General features: G+C 39.9%; 2 protein-coding genes and 1 long non-coding RNA gene across 22 annotated transcripts in view; 1 reads left to right on the forward strand and 2 right to left on the reverse strand.

Annotated features, from left to right (window-relative positions):
- The window catches only part of MPP5 (membrane palmitoylated protein 5), a 55282-nt gene extending 51386 nt beyond the window's left edge, over positions 1 to 3896 (reverse strand). Inside the window, exon 1 of the mRNA XM_038137180.1 lies at positions 3735 to 3896. The gene's annotated coding sequence lies outside the window, so the exon portion shown is untranslated. The remainder of the gene's footprint in view (positions 1 to 3734) is intronic.
- A 44-nt stretch (positions 3897 to 3940) lies between these two features.
- LOC119701183 lies at positions 3941 to 24173 on the forward strand. Its single transcript, XR_005257036.1, has 5 exons — positions 3941 to 4106; positions 13572 to 13653; positions 17589 to 17756; positions 18568 to 18721; positions 23673 to 24173. It is a non-coding gene; the product is annotated as an uncharacterized LOC119701183 (long non-coding RNA).
- Positions 22850 to 26569, reverse strand: part of GPHN (gephyrin) — a 271041-nt gene continuing 267321 nt past the window's right edge. For 12 of the 20 annotated variants that reach the window (XM_038137433.1, XM_038137430.1, XM_038137436.1 and 9 more), the window contains 2 exons: positions 25459 to 25555; positions 23727 to 23860 (listed from right to left, as the gene is read on the reverse strand). In XM_038137433.1, the coding sequence (XP_037993361.1) occupies positions 23727 to 23860; positions 25459 to 25555 (231 nt within the window). Of the gene's footprint in view, positions 23861 to 25458; positions 25556 to 26569 lie in introns of all 20 variants that reach the window. The other 8 variants (XM_038137440.1, XM_038137426.1, XM_038137424.1 and 5 more) reach the window with 2 other exon arrangements.

The following is a 26569-nucleotide window of genomic DNA, read 5'->3' on the forward strand; positions in this document are numbered from 1 at the left end:
TATTATAGCGGATAATAATCACGGGTATGTTGAAACAATTACATTTCTATATCTAATTATTTGCCATCTGAGAACAAAGCAGAACTAGATCCACAAGGGAACCTAAATACCATGCCACCTACTAGACTCCACAACCCACAAATAAACAACAAAGACCTGCTCTAAAATGAAAAGGACATGTTACAGGTACTGTTCAGATATCTAACACTCAACTTGAGTAGGAACTGGCTGAGTCAGATAAGAATAAACATAAAGATCAGAGATTTAAGTCTTCAAAATTTCACACCATGCTAGGAAAAAAAAAAAAAAAACACCCCCAAGAAAAATCCCTTTCCTTTACTCTTTCAACACTTGGTCTGTAAGAAGGAAAGAAGACTTGAATCAATATCATTATTTTGTACTTGATCAAGCAAGTCCGTGGGCTACATATTCACTCCCTTCCTAAGTGACTACTACTCAAGAATCAAACTGAAACACCCACTGGTCTGGCAGTTAAGGTACTCCTTTTGGGAACTGGCAGCTCCCCTAAAACGTAGAAGGATTTGAATCCACATCTCAATATGCTGGGTAGGTACTCCAAATAATTTCCATATTTTTAAAGGAATGCAACATTACATCCTTTTTCTGCCAAAAGAGAAGTGTGCAAGATTAGGTCTTCACAGAATTGGGGCATCCCTTTTAGAAGTGTGCATTATTGATGGTATCTGTGTTTGCTTTCTAATTTAACTGCTGCAACTTTTGAGAGTTACAGCATTTTTTTCTTCCCACACAGCTATGTGTTAGTGTGCAATTAGACAGCTCAGCATTATAAAACAAGTCTTTACCAACAGACACATACAGCTGATCACCTCCCGTTAAAAAAAAACCAAAGAAAAATCCCAAAAGCTTATTTTAAAATAGTCTGAGATATAAACTTAATTAGTTATTATTTCCTCTTTCTTCTGCTTCATACTTTAGCTTGAACTACACTAAGACATTTTGTCCAGCTTGTCTGCTGTACTGGGAGTGAAGGAAAGAGGGTGAGTACATCAAGTGCCCCTGCTGTCAGAACCGCGTATTGAAGAAAGCTCCAAGGTAGATAACTACACCAGAAAAGCAACTCTGCCAGCAGACCTGATTTCAAACCACCACTTCAATTGTTTCCACTGAGTTTTCTACCACGGACATACTGTAAACCTTTTCAAATACACAAATGCCTCTCTTTGCCCATTAATAGAAGGAAAACAATAGAGCAGTATTTAATTAATATTTACAAAAAGTCTTGAGGGTTTCAAATGCATGATTGAGGCAGTAATTAGTCTTCCAAATACCGTAATGTTGAGCATTTCTGCAACAGTCACTGAGAAAGTACTTTAAAAATGTCAGCTGCTAAACATTTGAAAATTTTACACATGACACATGGATACAAATACAAATCCTGCTATCTAGGAAGTAGCACACTGTTGGAAATTTCAGCATTCTAAAAGCCTAACACTTTTAAAGGAATTCCTTTAAAAGGAATGCACTTCAAAGTAGAAACTGGGAAAAAAACAGTAGCTGAAACAGTTAAAATAGTTAGCTTCTGATGTTAAAATCCTGTCTTTGAAGAGACATAATAGAATTTGCATCTAAAAATGCTGGGTTTTAAAAGCCTGCAACTTTTAAGTATAGCAGGAGATTCTAAATAAAGCAGCAAATGAAGTATTAGGAAAATTTAATCTTTTTATTACGACAAATGTGATTCTTTTATTATAAACAAGGGTCAATATATGGATGCACATAAACTTCAGACTACATTAAGTTTTCTGTATCCATAACTCTTGGTATGAATCCCAACCTCTGCACTGCATTTTCTATGGTTCTTTATCACATACTGCTGTGGTTCTGAAAGATGCCTGTCACCCCTCAAAGGTCATAAGTAACTCCTGCAGATTCCTAAGCCAGATAAATCAGTCTACTGATAAATATTTTGATGCACGCTTCTAAGTTCAGAACTTTTGAGAAGAAATTCAATAGAAACTAAGTAAAATTACAGTCTTTACCAACAGCTAACTCTATACAGAAAAACATCACCATCCACTGTTATTCCAGACATTGCAAGGTAATACGACACACACTGGAAGAATGTAAACTCTGAAAAAAAAACACTTATCAAAGAGTTCTTTGACCATGGACTAACATTTAAATCCCTATTACTTTATTAACAGTAATGATAATTAAATGTAACATCCTACAGCACTGCTTCAAAACGCTATTTTTGATGCCTTGTTAAAAGAGCCTACAATGCTAACCATTACTTAAAATGGTTAAATACTAGTATTTTACTAAAATACTAGATTTTTTTTTTAAGCGTACCATGTTGGAAAAGAGTTTACATGTTAATCATCCAGCCAGACTCGAAAGTGTTTGGCATTCAGATGTGTAGTAACAGTTCTAATATGATCATAAGAAAAATAATGTACTGTGAAAATTTGGACAACAGGTCAAAACCAAAAGCTTGCAGACTCAGATGTCTATGTCTAAAGGCAATACAAAGATACCTTATTTTTTTTTTCAAATTCATGAAAAACACCTCAATCCTCAAAAAGTACAGAGAGATCCGTTTAAGGCATAGGCAAAAGAAGCAGCAAACACATAGATCATTATCAGTCACTTGATAAAAGTCTGGCTGCAGTCAACTATGTATCATCACGTATCTAGAATGAAAGTATTTTGCTCTATTAAGTGAGCTATAGATACAGGCTATGCCTAAATAATTCCAATAGAGGCTTTATCTTTAAAAGAAAATACCGTCATAGCACTTATTGATATTTACCCCTTTTAATATTCCTCATGAAGTTATTTTTCGTCGATCTGTCCCATGTGAGACATCTAACAATATTAGTATTTTCGGCAGCCTTTGTTGGTATATAAATATTCCTCAGTAAGGTCAAATACATGTCAATTCAATTTTCTCACGCGGTCTGTCCCACCAAGCTCACAGTCACCGCGTTCTTTGTTGCCTGGCTGTAGCGTCTCTCCCACCACACAGGCTCGATGCCTCCGCTAGGAAAGCAGCAGCACCGCAAGAGCATTACCACTACAGCTTTCGGAAAACGGAGCCGCTCCAACCGGGATGTGCGCTAACTACTGCTGACTGTAAAACACACTGAACTCGCTCACGTTCAACCTGCTTTAACTTAGCTCCGCAAAGCTTCATAAACCAAGACGAAGCAAACACTTCACAGAGGATACATTTCCAACCACAGAGCTACCAGAGCATCAGAAGTGCACGGGAGGGGGGCCTAAAGTTTCCCCCCCACCTTGTTTAAACACGTACACAACCCACTACAAGTCCGCAGAGAGAGCACACAGCCAAGCGCGGGAGGTTTTCTTACAACTCCTGGGCCTAAGCTCCCGGGAGGCACCCCAAGAAGGGGCGGCTGGGAAGCCGCAGGAGCCGCTCTCGGGAGGCCCCCCGCGCTCCCGGCAGCGCCACCGGCACCTGTAGCCGCTGCGGTCGGGGCCGCCCCGCCCGGCCGGGACCCGTGGCCAGGGTACAGCCCGGGCCACCGCCAGTGGGCTGTGGAGACCGGAGCCGAGCCCCGAGAGCCGCCGAGCCCGGCTGTGCTCCGCCGTCCCGCCTGGCCTCGGCCCGGCCGGACCCCGGGGCCTGCGCGGGCGCCGTGGCCGCGGGGGAGGCTCCGGCCAGCCGAGACTCGCGGCTCAGCGGCGGGACCTGTTGCTCGCACGCCGGGCACGGGCGCTCCGCTCACCGTCCGTCTCTCTCCGCCGCTGACACTCTCTGCTCCACCCGGTCGCCGGCTGCAAGTCGGAGTCTCCGGCGTCCCGCGGCGTCGCAGCGCCCAGTCCGCGGAGCCGCCCGGCCACAGCCCCCGCAGCGCTGCGCAGCCGCCGCCCAGCCCGGCTCGCCCGGCCCCGCGCCCGCCCCACCGGCACCGCCCCGCCCCGCTGCGCAGGCGCGGGGCCGCCCCACCAGCGCCTCGGCCGGGCGGGGAGCGCGGCGCTGCCCCCGGAGGCCGCGGCGGCTGTCGGGGCTGCCGTCTTGGGGCTGCCGTCAGGTGGAGTGGACACGTGGTACGGGACACTGCTTCTGTATGTCCTTCCTCGCAGAATCACTGAATCGAGTAGGTTGGAAAAAACCTCTGAGATCGTCGAGTCTGCCCTCTCACCGAACACCACCTTGTCAACTGGACCCCGGCGCTGAGTGCCACGGCCAGTCTTTCCTTAAGCACTTCAGGGACAGTGGCTCCACCGCCTGCCTGGGCAGCCCCTTTCAGTCCAGTCCATTCCCGCATTCCTCTCCCATCTCTCTGCCACGGCTTTCTCTGCGCCCCCGAGCGGGACCACCATGGGAGCCTGTGCCCCGAGCAGACCTGGCTCGCCCGCCTGGCCACTCGCTCCTTCCTCCTCGCCCAGCTCGCCCCCCGCCCGCTGCAGCTCCGCTGGGCCCTGGGCGCCCCAGGCCACTGCAAGCCCTTCCTCCTCCACCCTCCCTGGCGTCCCCCCGTTCGCCGGCTGCTGCTGCCGCATCCTCAGCCCGAGCTTGAATGCCCCAGCCAGGCTGGAGCCTATGTGGGGAAAAAAGTATTTAATCTCATCGAGAGTCCGCTCTGCCTCTGAGAGGCTGAGGCACAGAAGGTGCCCATAACACGCTGTCCGGAAGAATGAAGAAAACAGGAGGTTACAAGTAGTTTTACTGGGTTGTTTGTATTCTTGGCTTTGTTTTTCAGGATCAGGGAGTTAAGTTTGACGTTGAGCTGCAACGTCACTTTCCCTGTTTTTTCAGGCTAGCCTGCCTAGATCATTGCTCAAGAAATTAGAAAAAAAATGTTCTGTGTAATGAGATGAGTAAAACAAGGCTTTCTTAGATAACTAAAAAGTCCTGAAGAGATACCTGCTTTAGTCCATCTGTCCTTGCTTCAGTTTAACCATATAAAAATCTGTGCCATTTAACGCTATCATTCCTCACAGTGAAATCCACACTTTCTATAATGGTACCCTATATATAATGTTTTCTTTTGGATCTATTCTAAACACTGAGATACAAAAATTAATTTTAGAAGTCCCAAAATAACTTTCTAATGGTTTTTCTTACTGTGTGAAAAGGCTTAAGACACTAAGGTATGTCCTGCCCAGTTACCTACAGAGGAAAGTCTGGAAGCCTTTTACCTTTTCACATTGTGGCTCAAACTCCCCAGGGCAGTAATGTCTTGTAAGTGCATTTAACATCTATTAACACCTATTAACATATTAACATCTATTTCTGTTCTGACCAATAATGAGGGGCTTTGCATCAAATGAACACAACTGGTGCACTGCAGGAGATACAGATGTTAGTGGACTGCAGAATGATTTACTTGGGAAATAAAAAAGAGGGGGAAACCACACTGGTAATTACCACACTGGTGATTTGTGGCTGAGCAGCACCGAGCATGGCTCTTCTCACCCTCATATGAACATGGTTCATGAAAGCTCACATGAAACCTTTTTTAGAAAGCACTTTGACAAAGGACCTTAGAACCAAAGGATGTTTTCAAAATGTGATACTTGCCTAGAAAATATGACTGCAAAAAGTAGGTAGGTTCATCAGTTATCTGTTCACTGTTGAACTCTCTTTTCTATGTCCAAGGTTGGGATGGTCAGACAAAAAAAAACCCCCACAAATTCTGCTTACAGTTTCCATCAGCTGATAGCATTTGTACATTCCTTTCCACAGAAAATCACATTGCCTCCAATTTGCATGTTGTGCAGCAGCCATTTTTTAAACCAGGATAAGGGAATTTTCTTCAATATAGTGTATAATTTTTAATAAAATGAAGGAGGATTCTCATCAGTTCTAGAATTTCCATTTCCCTCCTTTACTGTCTTGTACCTGTAGCCAAAGTTTAATTTTTTTGCCAGAAGGGGTTACCAGACCAGGTTAAGACTAAGCTTGGGATATCTCTTGAACATATCTGCTTAAAGATCTGTTTGTTTCTTTGGTAACCAATCTCCTTCCTCTGGCTTTCTCAAGGCATCACAGAAACCCTAATATTAGCCCGCGCCCAGCTGGCAAATCCATTCAAATGGTACTTGAATGAGATGTGCTTGGCTAATTCTATCCAACAGATTAAAATACTCTGTCAGGCCAAGAAGCTGTCATACATACCTGAAAACTATTCACAGTAGAGCACAGGATCAGCAGCATGATTTGCAAAGAAGACCCAGATAACCTTTCTGCTTTGAATCACTTCTGTAGACAGCTCTTATGGTTCATTTTGCCTTGTGGGTGCTGTTTGGTGGTATGCTGAGAACACAAAATTTACTCTGAAAAAAGAAACAGTTTAGCTTGAATTTAACAAAATCTTCAAATTAAAAAGAAAATATACAGAGAAAGAAGGTGAATGGGAGGATGAGGAATGACAATGGAATGATGATTGGGAAGATCAAAGCTTTTAATCTTCCTTTGTTTTGTCTTAGCTGATTAATCTTTCATATGAGGATCTACAAAGACAGCTTTTAAAGGAAATGAGAAAACTACTTACCAAAGTAGTATAAAGCTTTCTGATCCATCTCTTGTTCAAAGTGTTCAGTTGTTATCTTTAAATAGAAAGGAACTGAAAAGAAATACACAAGTGATACCTTTTGTGAGCTTGGATCTTTGAACATTTTAATTTTAGACAACATTTTTTCTATGTTTTTACTCTCTGCAGTTATGGAAACATTAAAGCCTGCTTGCAGCTGCAGAATCAGTGTATTTAGGCAACTTTATTTATTATAGAACTTTCTTTTTAAGATTGGTGCATTCATTCCACAGACAAATATTTTTTAACAAAGAAAATGTTCATCTTTGATGAATTGAATTTGACATGAATTGGTGTCGCTGTTTGCCAGTGGGGTGCAGATGTAATTGTGATCAATCTAAATCTGCCTGATTGCAATCAATAGGAAAGAGAAAAAATAAATTCAGACTCAAGCTGAGGAATCAGCCTAACATAGAACAAAATGTTTTCTTTGAAACCATTGCCCTCTGGAGGGGAAATGAAAAATCACCAAGGGTTCAGGTAAAAATTCCTTTTTATGTCACTACTTAACTGTATTTATGCTTTGCAGTCTGTGAATGGTTCTACAGACAGTTGCAAAAAAGCAGTGCTGTCAGAAGGGCCTCACTGGCCACAGGGCTTATGTCAGTTGGGTGGAGGAGTAATCCCCATCTGTCTGCCCCATAACTCTCCTCCTCTTTATCTCTAAACTCTTTTATCTCTAAACTCACGGAGCATCAATTCTACAGCAGATGTACTTTCTCTTCTAACTCCACCTTGGATCCCTTCCAAGCTGGTGTCATCCCTCTTTATTTGACAAAAAACTTTTTTATGCAATCCCTAAGGCATTCTTGTCTGCCTGATGCCAGACTCTGTATTCCATTCTCTTTCTTGACCTTTCTGCTGTTCGTTTGTTTGGTTAGTTCTTTTATTATCTTGATTACCCTTTTCTTCTTGATCTTTAATTCTTGCACAGCTTTGAGAAATTGTGTACTCTTCTTTTTATCTCTCTACTTTCATGTCTGACATCTATTGAAATAGACTTTTTCCTCCTGTCTCTGAGAACTTCACAGGGATTTTTCCCTTGGCCTTCAGATATTGATAGCTTATATCTTGGATAATCACATTTAAATGTCACCTGTAATTGAATATGAATGAAAGCGAGCTCCTGCCTGCTCAGACTTTGTCTATGTATTCTCCGTGTGTTGCTGGGGAAGTGACAGCATCTGTCAGTGAACTTTGTAGTCTGATTTACAGCAATCTGATATCTCATGACTACAAATTTGATGATTGTTTTAACTCTTAAGTAGACACATGCCCCAGCCATCTGAAAGAATGTAACAGCAGCACTAGTCCACCTGTAGGGCTGGTTGCATTCAGTATCTAATGTTTTGAAGAAAAGTCCAAAACACCAAAGTCCATAAGCCAAATTCTGCATTAAGCGAGGAAAAAAAAAAAAAAGAATTCTTGATTTCCATAACCCAGCAACAGAAACCCTAAATTTTGAAATCAATACAGGAATCCAATTTCATTTCAACATTTTTCATTGTTCAGGACAACAAATACCAAGAATTCAAAGGCAGTTACATTTTTCTCCTTGATAACATCTAGATTTTTTTCTTATTTCGTATTCGATAACCTCATTCTGCATTCACTTTCATCTGGGTAGCCAGAACATCTTCCTCTCTGGTTTCTAGTGTCCTCTGCCACTCCTTATAATTCTTCAGATAAAAAAATTGTACAACTCCAAGTAAGGTAATAATATTTATGAGTAGGGTTATAAACCCAGCAGCAGTTCAGCTGCAGAAAAAGGTTAATCTCTAGAGGAGACGTCTTCTATCTGAGAGTACTACTCATCCCTCAATGTGGGGTTTGAAGCTCAGAAATAGGAATGGTTCCCAGAAGATGGGTGCCCCAAATAAAAACTGGAAGTGAGGTTGTTAGTGTAACACTTTGGGGCACTATGTTTAATCCAGAAAAGAAAGAAGAGGCAATAAAAATTATGCTTCTCCCTCTGTTTTCTCCTACTAAGTTGTACTCAAATTAGTGATTATCTTATCTCTTTGTATCTGTTTGCTGATTCTTGTTTTTCCTCTGTTTGTGAAGAAATAACAACCTATGAGATAGCTCGGGGATCTGTGAGAAAATAGGGGAAGAAGCAACAAAAAGAACCAACAAAAGTTTCAGCAGTTGATACTGCCTGAGGAAAATTAGGTGGTAAATCCTATTGAAATAAGACATTTGTGGTTTTTAGATTCTTCCCAGGTACAACCATCTTTCCTGAAAGGCAGCATAGTAGTGGTAATTATGTTAAAGACAAGACCTTCCTATCTGATCATGCTGCAGTGTAAAACTTGAGCTTTATATATTTGTCACCCAAAACTGTGACACTACAGTTCACATATTCTGTAAACCTGAAATGCAATAAATTTTTCTCTTGAATGCAAACTAGATGTACAGTAAGACAGCTGTAAGATACTGTAAAACATACACAAAGAACATCATAGTTCTCCTTGTTCCCTTTTTCTAAGTTTTCACTGAAATAATCTTGCATGCTATGCTTTATGAGTCTTTGTTGGTATAGACTTTCAGTTTGTGCATCGCAGTATGATAACTCTCCCCTCCCTTAATTACTGACACGAGAAGATTTGTGGCTAATCTGTGTTGTACCTTTAACAACATGGATGTATGAATACAGCATGAGGCAGAATCACTTTCAAAATTGTTCTTTTTAAAACCTTCGTTTGAATATTCCTCTGGTTTTTTTCAGCTTTCTTTCAGCAGATTATAAACAACATCTGGGGCAATTAAGTGCCAGGCAGCATGTCTCTTGTTCCCCAGCATTAAAATTGTTGCTCAAAATCTGCTTTATTTGGATGCCTAATTCTTAAGTTTTATTGAAAATATTCTGAAACTGAGGTCAGCCTTTTTTTTTTTTCTTTGAGAACCATGCTCAGAAAAATCCTTCTTATGTCATTTCATCACATCCTATAAAGCTGGAGTTCATGGCACAGAGGAAATTCAAGTATGGCATCCAGTCCCTTTGTAGAAGTCCATGCTGATCCCAATATAATGTCTTCCTTATATAATGCCAGTAGATTTCATTTGCCCATCAAGCAATGGAGGCATAGCTGCTTGATTTGTGGTGGTGAATTATGGAGGATAGCACCATGGTGTGCTTGTCATGTGTTACAGCATATATGTCATATGCCATAAAGAAAGCTGGTCTACCTAATACCTTTAAGAAAGCAGTAGCAGCTACACAATTGTCTTTAAGGAAGGCAAACACAGTTTTGATACTTACAGAACAACCCTTTCCACATAGCTGTGTGGAGCTATATGGATGGTCTTCATTACCCTTGGATAGATCTATAAACTGCGGTGCCAATTCCATAATGTTCTCATGAATCTGCATCCTGCCAGAAAGTTGTGAAAATTGCTTTAGAATATACTGCATGAATGCTGCTCTGTTTTGCAATATTTCCTAAAAAGCGTAGTCAAAACCATTATGCTTGGTGGCTCCACTTCTTGCAGGATCCTCAGTGACTGTCATTCTCCCAGCAGTACTTTTTCTTTCGCAGAGCCGATAGACTGTATTGGCTCGGTGAGCCAGCACTGCATACCAGTCTACTGAATCAGCTCAGTATAGGACTGTTTTGGTATGTAACCCAGAAAGCATCCGTGCTGAGTTATTTTTCTTTGCTCCAGGCACAGCAATTAAGAGGTATTTTTTACTACATTTGCAATGCAGGCAATTCGTCCTTCTTCCCACTGTTGTAGTCCGGGAAACACAATACTCTGACGTTGTTTATTCTTTGCAGCATTGCCTGAGAACATTTTAGATGAGATTCCAGGAAGCTGAGGCTGAATAGCAGCTACATTTGCATGAGGCAGCAATCCTTTGCCACACCTTGCCTCTTCAAGGTCTCTCAGAGCGACAGTTTTAGTCAGCACAGGATATTCTCAGTGATCATGGTTTCTGCACTTAAAGAACCATATCTACCTGTTCAGTCAGTCAGGAGGAACACAATGCTCAAGAGTAGTTATTCTGGTTTTGCTTTGCCAAATTAATGACTTCAGAACAAATGTCATGAGCTTTATGGTCACCTTTGTCACATTTGCCACTGCAGAAAGTAAGTCTTTGTGGAGTATTTCATTAATTCTTCAGTCCTGTCTTGTCAGCTTATCTTGGGTTATGACATACTTGTAACTGGGGCAAATACTTAACAACAATTCAGCTCTCAGAATTCAAAAGAGTATATCTCATTAATGTCATTTCTCAGGAGAACAATCACTCCTTGCTTGGCGTCTGATCCCTATATTTTGATGGATTTAGCATTTTACCTTAAGATAAGGTTATTTCTGATGGCCCTGTTATTTGCATCCAGACAGGTTGTTTGAATGCAAATGAATGTTTTATTTAGGCAGTGTGCAGTGCTTCTCCAGACATGGTATTTAGCTTATGAGGGAGGTATTCCTAATTAAATCTTAAATTTATTGCATTCTATTAGTTACTATATGCAGCATATCTTGGCATGAAATCATTCATCCCTATTACCTCTGTGTTAGCAAAATGATAATTTCTGATTAATATAAACAGCTTTGTTCTGTATAGGAGTGTTCAAAATCTATATAATGAATTTGCCAACATTGTACAATTTTAATCTTATTCACTTCTAATGTGTAAGTTTATGTGAAGACTGATGGTAAACATCTGCACCCAGTCTGCATTGATGAGTATGAAAATACTGTTACTGATCTGTATTTTTGCAGCATTTTAAATTTGTTCTTGTAGCATACAGCAGCACTTCATAAATTTTGTGTCATCCAAGTACATAGTTGAGCAGAAGTACCTTGAGCAGAAAACATACTGTTACAACCATTTTCTTTGGGACTGGCTTGTCAGTAAATGCTACTTTGCTCTATTGATAAACAGAATCTAGAATTATTTTTTTTTTTGCCCAGGGAGAATAATGTTGGTACTTCCAGTTATACTGAATGCTATTTCACTCTTCTTCACAGTATGGGTGCTATCAAGAATTTGAATTTGCCACTAGTTCCTTACAGTGCTCTGGACTGGAATCTGATTACATATGAGCTGCCCTCAAAGAGTATTACGTTAATTTATATTCTCAAAGAACTTAGGATTGGCATTTGTCTCTTGAGATATTGTGAATTATGTATGTCCCCTGTGCTCATTTGGAGGAAAGCATAGTGAGCCTCCCATCTCCTATGCTTTGCACTGCTTGTGCAGAACTTATACTTCAAAACTCCAGTACAGTACTCCACATGCTATGAACGACACAGGGATGTGCCAGTGACACACAGGGATGTGCCAGGTAGCACACAGTGACACACAGGGATGTGACAGGTAGCAAGAGTAGCAGCAATTAAGTGTGCTCAGATGCTAAATGATCCATAATGCAGCAAGTATGTTCTGTCAAAAATCCTTCGAATTATTCCAGGAGGAGAGCAATGTTGGTAGCATCTAGATAATAAAAAGAGTAACAACAATAGCAAATCCAGATATAATGGTGCTCATTAGTATGCTGGATTTTCAAGGGACGCCTGTCTCTCCTCAGTCTACAAAATGAAGAAGCTGAGGAAGAAAAGGAAGGGTGATTTGCCCACATTTATAGAAGTTCAGTGGCAGAAATAGAGCATGTGTTACTAGGATTTTGAGCCCACTAAATGATATTTCTCTTTATCACTTGTCCCCCTTCAGGGTTCTGAAAGTTGGTTAAATAAGAAGCACGAAAGTGTAAGCCACAGTCAGGTTAATTCAAGTGTCTGTTTCCTTGCCTTCTGCTACAATCTTCCCTTCCCTTTGGGAAGGGAAACAGAATCTTGTGATTTCAATGGTGACCAGTTGGGCAATCTTTGGTTCATGTCCCTGGACTTGATGGCATGCCATGCCTTTTAAAGGCTTTCAATTTGTTGACAATTTTTTTATTTTTTGTTCAGTATCCATGCCATGTCTGTCTCATATCTTCCACTCAAAGTTGTGTCTTCCTCCTTGATTTTTTCTCTGTATTTTGCAACATCTATGAGCTTAGTTTTGGGCATGTAATTTAGGTGTTTGACCCTATATGTGTGTCTCAGATTATTTTAAAATGCAGGATATTTATTTGAGATGAGAGTATAATTAATTTAATGCACACACTTGTTGATTAAATAATACTTTATTGTCTCCATTTCATGTGGAGAGCTGAAATAAGTTCTTGAGCATGTACTAAGATATCTCCTCGTAGCCCATTGCTATCTGCATTACCCCCATTTCTAAATGAATGGCTGCTAAGAGAGGAGGTGAGTGAAAAATAACATAAGAATGGAAAAATAAAAATTATTCGTGTACCAAAGTGTATGTAAAGAGAGAAGCAACAAGATCTTCAGACAGATGTGTGGATGAAAAGATGTGAGCACAGGAAAAATTAAGAAAGTTAAATGAGAACACATAATTTAAGATGTGTTTTAAAATATTCTTTAATTAAGAAAGTTAAATGATAACATATTCACAACTGAAGTACTTTTCCTCCAGGTCATGCAGATGACTTTAGGATCACCAGCTGGCAATTAGGACATTGAGCTGCACGAAGACCACTGTCCAGCTATAAGGAAGACCACACAGTAATAGAACGTGCACAAAAGAGAAGGTTGATTGGACAAGAACTCCTTCAAACTTTCATGACTTAGCAAAATGGAGAAGTGTGTGAAGGAGGATTATTAAAGCTTTTGTTCAAGGGACTGATTCAGTCACATGCAAAATGATGATGAGTTTGGGTGTAAATTAAGGGGTATCAATAAGTTGAGTGGCTTCTGTTTCTGCCATTCCTTAGCAGGCATAGATAACAGTGTTTCATCACTAAAAAGAAATGGAGAAATATAAACAAAGGGACTGTGGACGTTAATAAAGGCTTTCTTTAGATGCCTACTTGTTCCAGATGGATAGTCTGTAGAGATTTGTGCAGAAATGAAGGAAGAGAAGGCATAAACCAACATTATCTCTTTGAACTGGGGTCTGCAGCTTCCTCAACCTTTCCACCATCCTGTACTTTATCTGTTTTGCAGTGGAGTTGCAATGGCTGCCATCTGCCAAACAAGTCAAACAGCAAGGCCTTTCTAGAGCAAACCTGCCACTGAACCCTGGCAGGTGAGATGTAATCACAGCAGGGAATAAGCACTGGGTATCTTCTAATGATATGGCTGAACAAGTGCTGATCTGTTGGCAATGAGTACATAGGAAAATTTGTTTTAAAGAACTCACAACCTGTGACGTTTCAGCTTCCCTTAGCTATTATTAAATTAGGAATTGCAATAGGGAAGTGAGTAAATATCAGAAAACTACCTGATGTCTAATTTTTTTCCCACTTTTTTGCTTCATTGTATTTGACCTAATAAAAACAAGAAAAAGGATTATGGCATTGCCAGCAAACTCAGGAATAAGCCTTACCCTAGTAATGTCATTATCTACCCAGATGAGTATGAAATAGGTGCTATTTTAATCTCTTTTCTGTCTGCAGTAGAAACATGTATTGGTAAATTATGTAGTAAGCCTTGATTTCAGGTGCAGGCACACTTGAGATATTTGAATGTTATGGACTGCACTTATATGGGACACATCTGAACATAGCACACATCTGAGTACATCAGTTGATGTGTTGATGGAGCTTGAGAAGTGATTGTGGTGAAGCCTTGTTCTTTGCCGTGGTGCAGATGCTTATATAAGAGACAGTTTTCATTTCCTTCTGCCATCTAACTTTTGCTTGCCTAGTTTGTGCAACACCACCAACAAAAAATCTGCTCCTTTTCTGCGCAAGCCAGGATGCGTATGGCAGTGCAGGAGATACAGAAAAGACAGATTTCTGGTGCCAGGACATACTGGTGATTTTGGGCAGAAAGGAAACATTGAGTGAGCCTCACACTACATGATTCCTTCACATACTGGGAGTCTAAATCGAAGCTATATCTGTATGCAGATCCTCCAGCATTCAAGGAGACCATTGGCACTTCAGTTACTGAATATTCATGCACTTTTTCTTGATTGCCCATCTTTGTGAACCCAAAGGGTTATTGCTGAAATGGTCTTTCAAAAGCCCTGAACATCTAACTGAGAAACCAACATCTGGAAACTACAAACTGTATTCTACAGTAAACCTGCAAATGTTTTGCAATAGCATATTTTCTGAAGACAAAAATATGACACATTTTACTTTTCAAAGTCAGCAGCAGAAACTAAATATATTAGATTCATTTTCCAAACATACATACCTAGTTTTCATGTTTTCTGTGCTTTTGCTCTTCTGTTTTTGCTCCTATGTGGAAACTGAGGTAAGTTCTTTGTTCTCTGCCCATCCAGATTTTGACACTGGTCCCTACTAAAATCTTTCTGTCTTCTTTCAAGTAGTTGAGGTATGGATACCTGTAAGTCTCCCATGTGCAGAAAAATTTCTGTCTGAACAGGAAGAGAACAGGCAGGATGTAATAATACAAAAGAAAATACAAACTTAAACCCCACACAGTGACAACATTTGGACAAAAAAGGAGGTTGATTGAACAAGAGCTTATGCATGCTTTCATGACTTAGCAAAATGGAGAAGTGTGTGCAGGAAGATCATTAAAGTAAAGAAGTCAATAATGAGCAACAGCCAACACTTCAAGCTATTAAAGCTCTACTGGAAGTATGACTGGAAAAAATAAGACATCTATTCTGTAAAGAAAAATAGAGATTCTACTTCTGGATCTTGACTTTATTATATTGAATCACTAGTGACAATGGCTGTACACACAGGAGCTGACATTCATGTCATTCATTCATTATGTCCAGAAGTTGGTAAAGGATCTAGTCTTTGACAACAGAAGAATGGTGGCTCTGTAGGTATAGTTGAAGCAGCAAAATATCAGCTAAGAAATTTTATAACTCCCTTACTTACTTTCTCACATTCTCTGCATTCTTGCCTCCACAATGCCTTTATTCTATTGCTTTATTCTACTGTCTTATTTCCTGAGAGTCCTATATCCCAATCTTGCTATCAGCATTCAGCTTCTGATATATTTAGAGAAAGGTTTATTAAGTATAAGCAGTGATTCTTTTATCTATAGGAATGTGGGTAACATTGGCCTGAAATGATTACTGGAGTGAGGCCAAAAGGTGTGTTTTAAATTTGTTTATCCAAACTTTATGGTGTTAGTGCTGAGACAAAGAGCCAGTGTAAATAGCTCTATAGAGGCTCAAAGAAGCTGGCTTTCATCTCAGGATCACAAGGTCTGTTAATAAAGTCACCCTTAAAAGAAGAAAAACAGTGTATGGAAATGGGAAATACATTCATATTTCCTATTTAATCTTCAAAGAAACGTTTAACTCTTCTTGGTGCTCACTCATCTGGGAAGTTCCACATATTTCATGTGGGATGGCCATTGTGAGAGCTTCCAGAAGTTTTTCATACTTTCCTATGGGAACATGTCAGCATCACATTAGGCATTGGTGAACAGGGATTGACAGCACAGAGATCAGTGATCACACAGTTGGGTCAGTTGTGGACAAATGGGTTCTGTTTTTGATTAACCTGAACAAAAAAATAAAAGCTGTATCAATGCTGACATTTGCCATATGGTCTATCAGAGACTACCAACAGATTTCTTAGCGATTTGGCTTGGTGGCCCTAGAGCTTATCTGCTGGGTTGGTGAGGAGAGAGGAGAATGCGGAATAGTTAAACAGGAGTATGCATAATGAAAAGAAGAGAAAGAAGCTGAATAAGGATAAAGGATGATTGCAAATCACTCTTCATGTGTAATTGAAAACATTGGATATCTGATTGCTGTGGTCAGAAACCTCTTGAGTGCTATTATCAATAATTTCTCCTTGTATAAACATATGGAAGAGACACTGTTCTGATGATTCACTATCTTTCTAGCATTACTGTGATGTTAATGGTTCTGAATGAGGATCCTGCTAAGTGCTGTACGAAAACAGACTGGAAAAATATCCCAGGTAATTTAGGTGTAAGACATGAAATTACAGAAAGAGAAAAATGAGAAAATACAAGAAGATAAGTCAGTAAGTATAATCATATGATTAAGCTGATAATGAAATCACATGTTGTGTACCATTGTCAGAGCTTGGTTTTGACAGGCATCAGAGAAAATGTGTCCTAAGAAGGAATTTGAGGGAGGACAGCGCTTTAAATTTCTGTATGTCTGGTAGAATCTCCTCCTAAATGTAAGACACAGTATGTAAAAAAGATCAAAGGCTACTTTTAAATTTTATTTTAGTGTAAATGAATCAATGATGGAGCTATTTTCTTGGGTCGGTTGGTTAGGGCAGCTGCCTTCTTTGTAGTAAATGAGGTCTGATAAATAAAGCAGGAGTAAATAATAAAGTACCCTGAAAAAGGAGACTCATAGCTCATTAACATTCTGCAGGTGTATCAACAATGCAAGATTTAATTAATCAAGGTAAGACCAAAGGATGTCATAATTATCACAAAGGGAGGGAGTAAAATCCTGTGAAAAACACTGTTGAGGTACAGCACGTAAATTCACATATTTTAGGCACACTGTGAATGCAGAATTGTAGGAGTGTAGGCTGTTGCCAGAGTCCTGCAGGGCTTTGGCCAGTGCTGGTTGACAGGCAGGGAGGGTAGTTATAGTGCAAGGGTTGGAGAATCTGCAAGTGGTGAGAGATTGCCCAGGAACGGCTGGCTTTGATTTTGACTAGGTTGAACTGCCATTGGTGGCTAACAACCTTAATGAGGTAGCACAGAACCATATTTTTTTCATCTACAACAGTTCTAGCTGCTGCTACAGGAAGGAGTAGGGCCTCACAAGGGAAAATGAAAACATAAATCTTTGTCCTTCTCTAATCTGAAGCATTGCTGTTGCTGGGTTTCTGAACTATTGCCTTTAAAATTTGAGCAGAGTGAGTCCATAGGAGAAGGGAAATATATCTGCGTGTGTGTAGTAAACACAGAAAAGCAATAGTGAGAATAACTGAATGAGGAGTACCTGTTGAGCTGAGGGAGAAAAAGAAAAGTTGTTATAATTGCAAGTAATTTTATCTTTGGCGTGCTAAATGTTTTCATTTCAAGGACTTTTTACCTGGACAAACTTGCTCTTGAGGATGGGAGTAGAAGTAAAAAGAACATACTCTCCTTTGCTAAGTCTCTGAATGTCATACATAATGAGCATCTGACTGTCCTGTACCTGTGTCCTCTGCTGTGTCTGCTGGTGATGGGCCTGGGAGAAGCTTGGCCCAGGTGTTATTTGGGTTTGCCCACCCACCATCCTCTTTGTGATCCTTAGTGTGTCTGCTTTTTATCCCAGGCCTTAACAAAGGACTGTTAACTTGGCTCTTTTTTTCTTGTTGTTTTGGTTGGGGGTTTTGTTTGTTTGTTTTTATTTTAGTTTTTCTTTGGTTTTGTGTGTGGGTTTTTGTTTGTTTGTTTTGTTTTGCTTTGGTTTTTAGTTTTTGTTTTAATCTAACCCTAGTCACCACCTCTTAGAAAAAATCCAGTTAATGGAGAAAGCTGCAGCATGATTCCTTTGCAATGCAGACTGCCAAGAGCACATTAAATCCTAGCTTCTGCTCTGTTCTCTGGCTTTTCATAGCACATTGGACAAATTGATTGCATTTGGCCATTAGGGAGTAAATTACAGAAAGTCATGGATGTATGGTGTCAGCTATCTTTTAGTGAGATGGGCTCAAGTACCATTGCATCTGCATGTGTGCCTCTCCCCTTCCAAGACTTGCAGGTAAATAGCTCTCAGGCCATTTTTATTTTCATTATTCAGTATCTTTAGTGATGAATAGCTACCTAGCTCTGACACAAAAGTCCTGGCTGGCAGCACAGTACACCACAACCAACCTGCTGTCATCAGCACTGGCTCCAGTTCGCTCGCCTACACAATTCCCTGAGCTCATTCTCTTGAGTGCAGCCCATGCTCTGAGCCACATCCCTGGAGACTGATCACCAGCCTTGACCATGAATAAGCCTGTTCCAGCAGCTTCATCCAAATACAAGAAAGCTATAGGAAAATATTAAGCCAAATTATTTTTTTTCTCTGCAGTATCTCCATGAATACATGAGGATGGTCTTGGCTGTCTGGCAGTTCTCCAAAGCAGTGCAACAGCATCCTGAAATGAGCATAGCTGAAGAGGCTGTCAGCAACAGCAAGAAATCTAGCTGGCAAGAAACCACAAGAAAAGATCAGGTGTAATAAGGTAAAGTCTCAATATTACAGCATAGCTGTCAAACCACCAAAGCAGGTCTTTCCACAAAACATAGAACAGATCCTCAGTGGAGGTAATCACTGCAGTCTCAATTATCAGATTGAACTGAAGGCAACTAAATTCCAGGAAGATACTGATTTACCAGGGGCAAGAACTGCACACAGATTGCTCAAAATTGAGTGGAATTGAATTAAAACAGCGAAGGAAATTTAACACAGATAAAAGCAAAGTTACTCTTATGAGGAAATTATTTTCTTAAACTGTAATTATAATTACTCTTCCCAGGTTGGATACTACCAATAAAGCATGAGAATTTAAGGTCATCTCTTCTGAAAATAAGAATATTATCAATAAAGCATGAGATTTTTAAGATGCATAAAAATATAACAGTCAGAAGTACTGAAGAACAAAAATATTAGGAAATAGAGAACAAACAGAAGTCATCATGATGTGGTTAGTACGAGACAGTGGTGCCTTTTAATATGTATGCAATTCTGATCTCCTTGTTTCTGTCAGAATATAGTAAACCTGAAGAGGGTGAAAGAGGAGCAACAGGGATGGGTGATGTGGTTTAGAGATGACAGTGACAGTGACATTGATGGTTGGACTTGATGATTTTAAGGGTCTTTTCCAACCTTGATTGTTCTATGAATAGAGATCATCCAATTTACAGACCCTCGCATATAGTCTGTGATCACAAAGGGCAGACTACATGGATTAGGACATTCAATTCAGATTATAGCCATCTATAAAATTATGGATGGCAAAGTGAGGGTGACTTCTCTTTGTCTGCTCCAACAAGAAAACTAAGAGGCATCAAACAGAAGTAGGAGATGGCAGATTCAGAATAAAACAGAGGAGATGCTGCTTCACACTCTGAAAATGTGGGTGTTTTTGCCAGAATTTGGAAGCTGGATAATTATCTCCTTGCCATGCATTTATGCTTCTCTGGAGGTGTGAACTATTGGCCAGTGTTTTGCAGAGGGCCAATTTGAAAAAAAAAATCTAAAAGTGCACAGGTCACACAGTACAAGGATGATTCTGGCATTATGTTGTTTCATTCTCAGCAGTTTCTTACACAGAAGCTTCTCCTGCTTGTACCAGTCATTGCCAGTGTAGGGAGGTGTGTTTGAAAGTCTCCATGTTGGCTTCTGGGCTCAAGGTCTGGTCTGTACATGGTCACAAAATTGGGTCCCCCTTAGTGGTCCAACCAGCACAACATTTCAAAATTACTACGTCACTGGTTGCTTTGCCATAACAGACAGACCTAAATAGGAAAGGCTTTTGTCAGACACATTAATGTGTTATATTGTCTTGGGCTGCAGTAATATCTGCACGAGGAGAATGCCAGGTACTGATAAAAACCACTTTGCATGCTTCCTTGTCAGTCCAGTGGGGCAGTTTTTTTGTGTGCTAATATATATGTGTGTGTATATATTTATATATACACTTACCTTTCATTTTATCATTTTATCTGACACTTTTCTTGAGGCAACTTTATGTTTCAGTCCCTGGTTATCAAGGTCAGGGTAATACCTTTGTCTTGTGTGTTGTGCTCAGATAATCTGCAGAATTAGTAGAGTACAATAAGGTTTCAGTTTTGCTTGTGAATTGACTCTGCAAAAATTACTTGGTTTCTTGCATTTTTAAACAAAATCGGGTCCATGGAAATGCAGAAGTCCTTGCATGGGGACAGAGCATGCTTGATATTGCTGCCTGGTGATGGGATAGAGCAAGTCTTCTGAGCCAGATCAGTCTAAAACTAGAGAGCTACTGAGCCTCTGTGCATCACCTTTTGAAGGCTTTCTATTCCAAGAACTTTATCAGCTTGTGTGTGATGTTGCACAGATGAAAAGAGCAAGTCTTAATTGAATGCTGAATATGAGTCACTGAGCCCTTCCAGAAAACAGGCAGCTAGCAGCAGCTCATGAGGGGTAACATTTGCAAAATGTGCAGGCTTTTCCTCTCCACAAATTACCCAAGATTTGCCTGCATTTCAATGCTGACTTTAAATCCAGCATGACAACTCATCTCTCTGAATGGAGGCTAGGATAGATTTACTAGAAAGCAACAGTCAAGTTTGAGAGAAAGCAAACAACCAACCAAAGAAAAAAAAAAAAAAACAACCATAAGAAAATAGAGAAGAAACACCAGTGTGGCTTTTTTCACTTGGAATAAATATGGAAATCCAGCTGCTTATAGTATCATGCTGAAATGCTGTGCTTTATCTCTTGAGACCAGCTGGCACTAGGAAGAAGAAGGGTTATAGTTGTTGGAGATTATGTTCTTTGTCATGAAGTTAAGGCACTTAATTGCAACTTATGGACCAAATACAGGTATGGGAAGCTACACCTTGTTCTACAGATTGCTGCTTTAATGACCACCAGCTGCTACATCTGTTCTGCCCATGCAAATCCTTTGTCATCAATAGTTGTGACTTTGATTGTCCTCCTCTCCTAGAGGAGACTCCTCTTTTATTTTAGTACATGCAGAAATGGTCTTCCATGTCCAACCTGTAGTCCTTAGGTTTCACCTTTTACATGGGTGTAACACCAGCTGCCTTTAGAATCAAGGAGGAAGCTACTGTAGATATAAAGCATTCAAGCAAAGAGGTTTTTATCTGGAGTTTTGGGAAATGTATAAAATACCTTCACAAAAGAAATGGGAATATATTCCTGAATTTATTTGGGATAAAAGTCAATCAGAAATGTTTGGAAAGTGCCAGCAAAAATGACAGACAATTTTCATGATTTTTTCCCCCCGATACTGAAAACTAACTTCAATTTACCAGCTAAGGCAAAATGAAGGTTTTGGCAAATTTTGTGTTTGGGCATTTCAACATCTACTCTCTTGTTATTCTTAGTATCCTGTCAGGTAAGAGTATAAGAATCATTAATTGTCAGCCTCAACTTTTGCTTGATAACATAGTCTGATTTTGGGCTATGACTCCTCATTTGTATTTCTTCTGAGGAAATAGAGGTAGGAGAGTGTGAATATGTGAAAGTTCTATATCCAAATGTATCAAATGCATGTACTCAAGGAGTAGACTCTGCCTTTAAAACAACTATTGAACTTGATTGCTTGTGAGTCTTTGTGTTATTGGTGTCCTTTATAAACGTCTGGTTTTCATTACACATGCTGCCTATAATTAAATACATTATAATAATCCTTTGGCTTATACTATGCAATGTTCTGCATTATTTCTCAGACATGAGTTAACCTGCCTCTCTCTTCCTTCTGTGGTTTAAAATATTAGTACAGTAAAGACAGGCATCCATGAATTTAATTTGGTACCACCCTGCTGCTACATAGAGAGACCATAAATGTGGACACCTAGTCCAGAACAAAAAGCCTATCACACAACAGCAAGTTGTGTTACTGTTTCTCTGAACATTCAATCCCTGGATTGCCTCCAAACACAGTGTGTGCCTACCTGCCTCCAACCTTTGCATTTGCCCACTCAGGGAGTTTCACAGCAAACAGAGTTTGGTTTTAAAACCAGCCTAGAGGGATGCCTCTGCAGTTATCATAGAACTACAGCTCTGGTCTATTGTGGCAGTCAGGATTTAAATTTTCTGTGTTCTCCCTGACCAAGTCTTCAAAAAAATACTATAAATAAATGCTCTGGCTTCGCAAATGGAGTTGGTGGGATAGCATTTTACCCATGAAGTCCAAGAAACAAGGTGTTGTAGGGCACCGCTATGGTCTTAATCCCAGATGAAATGTGAAGCTACAAAAATACACAATCTGGTGGGAGCTGAAAAATCCTTATCTCATGGGAAAAAAAAAAAAAAGAACACTTTGTCAAATTCGAGACAGTGCAGCACAAGAGCTGTTTGCAAATGCTTTGCAATTTATATGGGGAAAAGAAGTATTCTCCAGCTTTGATTAGTCTGATTGTAACTCCACCCCACCTCCAAGTGCTGCTTCTGTTTTGTCCCTTGGGAGGTGTGAGAGAGAGCTCACTTTGTAGTTTCCGTTCACTCATGACACTGTACATGAGGGAAGGCCCTAGACTGGACATACTATTTCTCTTCCTCCTTACACTCTTCCCCCACCCCAAATACTCTCTAAAATCACTGCTTTTTTGTTTCAAACAACAAGGCTGAACAGGTGAAATTTTAAATAATGATTGAGGATTTTTTTTTTATTCATTTAAGTTTCAATATCATTACAGAAAATGTTATGGTACAGAGTTGTTTAACATTAGTTTTATTTCTTTGCTCATTTAATTTCCACACGAATGCTGGTAACACTAATATCTGTACAAGATCAGTCTTTGATTTTTTTTAGTTTTTAGTTCTGTACATTTTTAAATGTATTGGTTAAAAAGGCTGTCAGCACTTAAGGAAGCAATTTTTTTGTTTGTTGAAATAAAAGGTATCCAGTTACTGCCCAAGAGTACTGAGCTGGGTGGCTGCCGGGACAAGAGACATCCCTGAATGCGCGGCGAGGTGAGAAAACCTCGGGGCTTCATTGGGTTCCCAGTGCAGCCACTCTGCTTTTGGCACTGTGCACATCAACACGAGATACAAGATAAAGAACAAGCAGAAGCTCTCTGTGAAGCGGTTATGAAGCATACTAATAAGGGAAATCCAAGTGTTGTCTACGCTAGTATAAATAAGCAGACAGCCTTGTTTTAAGAGCGTAAGTAGTTGTATCTTAAAGATGAGAAAAAACACAAGTTCTGCAGGCACCTACTGCTGTCTACTAAAAGCTACCGCTATTAGAACTAGCATTGAACACACAAAGCAATTGCAAGAAAAGGAAAAAGTTGCTTTGATATAATCAGAATAAATTTCTTTGTTAAGATTTGTTTTAAAGTTTTTTTTTTTAAAAGGTATTTATTTAAATTCCATTTGAAATATATTTCAAGATGTTGACTATACTGATCAACTTTTATCCAAATCGGAAAAACTAGCTGTGCCGTTGCATATTACAGGATACAGTCAATGATATGTGGACATGCATCAAAGCTTCGCTCTTGCTGGTGACATCATAGCCTTCCGATGACCATGACATCCACCACCTCCCCCTTGTGAAGCTCCACATACTGCTCTGTCTTTGGAGGTAGCATCAACAGTCCATTGGCACTGCGCATACTCATCAGACGACTGCTCATCTGATTCCCTACAGGAGAGAGGAGGAACAATTTCAGTGGAGTCTTCAGTTAGTTCCAAATGTTGCAACATAGTGCAACAAACAAAAGCTGTTATGATTAAAATGTTTATGTCTCTAAATTATTCATGGAACTTGGATCTTGCTGTTCCAAGGTGGATGGAAACAGAAAGAACTCTGTGGAGATTTAGTCAGCCTCTCACTGCACTGGCTCTCAAAACCATCACTCTCGTTGCTGCTTGCTTTCCTATCCAGCCTTCCACATTATCTGTACATACACATTATCCCTGTATATTGTCCTAGTAAATTGCTAATCCTATCAAAATTACTTTATTTTTCAATTTGTACACCTATTCCAGTTATACAAACACTAAAATCAGCACGGTCTAGAATGTCTTTAATATCCTGTTCTAGAATAAATTTGATTAACTCTATTCTCTCTGAATAGAATAATTCAGGTTGGAAAAAACCTCCATGAACATTAAGTCCAACCTTTGACAGAACAGCACCATTACAACTAAACCATGGCACTAAGCGTCATGTCCAATTGTTTCTTGAACTCTTCCAGGGATGGTGACTTCACCACTTCCCTTGGCAGCCTGTTCCAATGTTCAACAGCCCTTTCAAGAGGAAATTCTTCCAGACATCCAACCTGAGCCTCCACTAGTGCAGCTTGAGGCCATTTCCTCTTGTCCTGTCACTTGTTGCTACCCCCACTTGGCTACAACTTCCTTTCAGGTGGTTGTAGAGAGTGATTAGATCTCCTGTGATTCTCCTTTCTCCAGGCTAAACACCCCCAGCTCCCTCAGCCACTCTTCACAGAACTTGCTCTCCAAACCCTTTCCCAGGTTCACTGCCTGTCTCTGGGAATTCTCCAGTACCCCAATGACTGTCTTGTAATGAGGGCCCAGAACTGAACTAATATTTTCCCTGTGGAGCCTCACATATAGTGCTTTTTGTTGAACAATTTGGATGTAGCAAAAAGACAGTTGTTTAAGGACCTAAATCTCTTGCAAAAGTGTCACAGTCAGCTTTCTAGTGGTACGTAGCTGAACCAGTATTCGAATCTAGTATTTACCTTAACTGCAGCTGAATATTCAGAAGTATTCCTAGGTGGCAAACATGACTAATAAATCCTTAGTCGGCTTTAAGAGAACATCTAGAGCCTCTGCTATCTTTCCTACTTTTCCAGTTCAGCTAAAATCACACTTCTTTTATTTGTATTGCTCCTATCTCTACCCCAACTTGTGTTTGTTTAGTACATGCACAACAGCAAAAGGAATCAAGTGTGCCTGACTGCAAGTAAGCTTAGTGGATGTTTAAAAGAAGGAATATATGCACATATTCAAGCATACACATGTAGTGTGTATGTGTATAAGGCAGGTTATTCAAATAAAGGATATTTTAATGGTTAAATTGACAGGCCATATCAGCAGTGACATTTGTACTAATGTATGAGTATGCATGTGCACAAATGTGTGAGTAAATCAGGCTGCATAAAGTAGGTTCTATGAAAAAAACATGTGCACACTCTTGGTTGTTCCCAAACACATCTTTAGGAAGGCACAGCTGTGTGTGAGTGTCTGTCAGTCTGTGTGACTGGCACTGACCTGTACTCTGTGCCCAAGGTAGTGGTTCTTGGTGATGCCAAGTCAGAATGCACCGATGATATTCTGGGCGGGGGTCCAATTTTACATCACATGACAACTGTAGGATTAAAAAAGAAAGGATGAACACATCATGAATTCACATTGCACTGTCTAAGATAATGGAATAATCTGCTCAGTTGTTTTTCCTTAAAAACAGTCTTTTCAAAAACTTGCATTTTGAGGTCAGATGGTGTCTAGTGCAAGATTAAAAGCTGTAGAAGGCAGAGACTGCAGTATTTAAGGAAATACAACTGTGATATTACAATATCAAAGTATCTGAAGGAGTCTATGTGCATTAAGTGGAATATTCCAAGACTGTTCCTTTACTGAGAATTTACAGATAGTATTTCTCTAGAAAAAAAGCCTGGTCTCTTTGGATTACATTGCAGAAAGATAAAAATGGTATTTGCATTCAAAATCCTGCTAGCTCTGAGAAAAAGAAAATGGCCAATCTTTGAAATGAAAAGACATACGGGCGATGGCTCACAATGGAAAATATGTGCAAAAGCGAAGGTCACTGCAAATTGCTCTCTCTTTTAGAATATTTTAGCTGTGAGATAAAATCTGGATGCTTGAGGAAGGGCAAAAGAGAGACACAGGATAAGCTGTAAGAGAAAAGTGCATAGCCAAGAACACTCAGAAAACTACAAAAGTTGATGTATGCCTTGGTACTTTATTTGAATCAAAAACAGAAGAAGAAGAAGAAGACATTATAATAACATGCCTTAAATCTATATTAAATTGAGTTACACTATGCATGATTTATTAGAAAAGTGAGAAGAGTTTGAGGAATTTATATTGCCAAGGTAGGGGCCATGTGGGTTTCTTATATAAATAACTCAACAAAAAGGCTTTAAAGTTTGTATTTTCTATTGCTAATACAGAACTATCCAGCTCTAGATATTCGCAGATTACTCTGCATTTTTTACCATAGCCTAAAACAAATGTCTTTTTTAAACAGGAGATTGTCCTTGCTGCCTGATTGGCCAATGGCTGCCTCTGCATCCATATATCTCACTCCATTAGATGGCAATCTAACTCTAAAAAATGACAGGACTGAGTATTACCATTA

The sequence above is a fragment of the Motacilla alba genome, chromosome 5, assembly GCF_015832195.1.
Source record: "Motacilla alba alba isolate MOTALB_02 chromosome 5, Motacilla_alba_V1.0_pri, whole genome shotgun sequence".
NCBI lineage: Eukaryota > Metazoa > Chordata > Aves > Passeriformes > Motacillidae > Motacilla > Motacilla alba.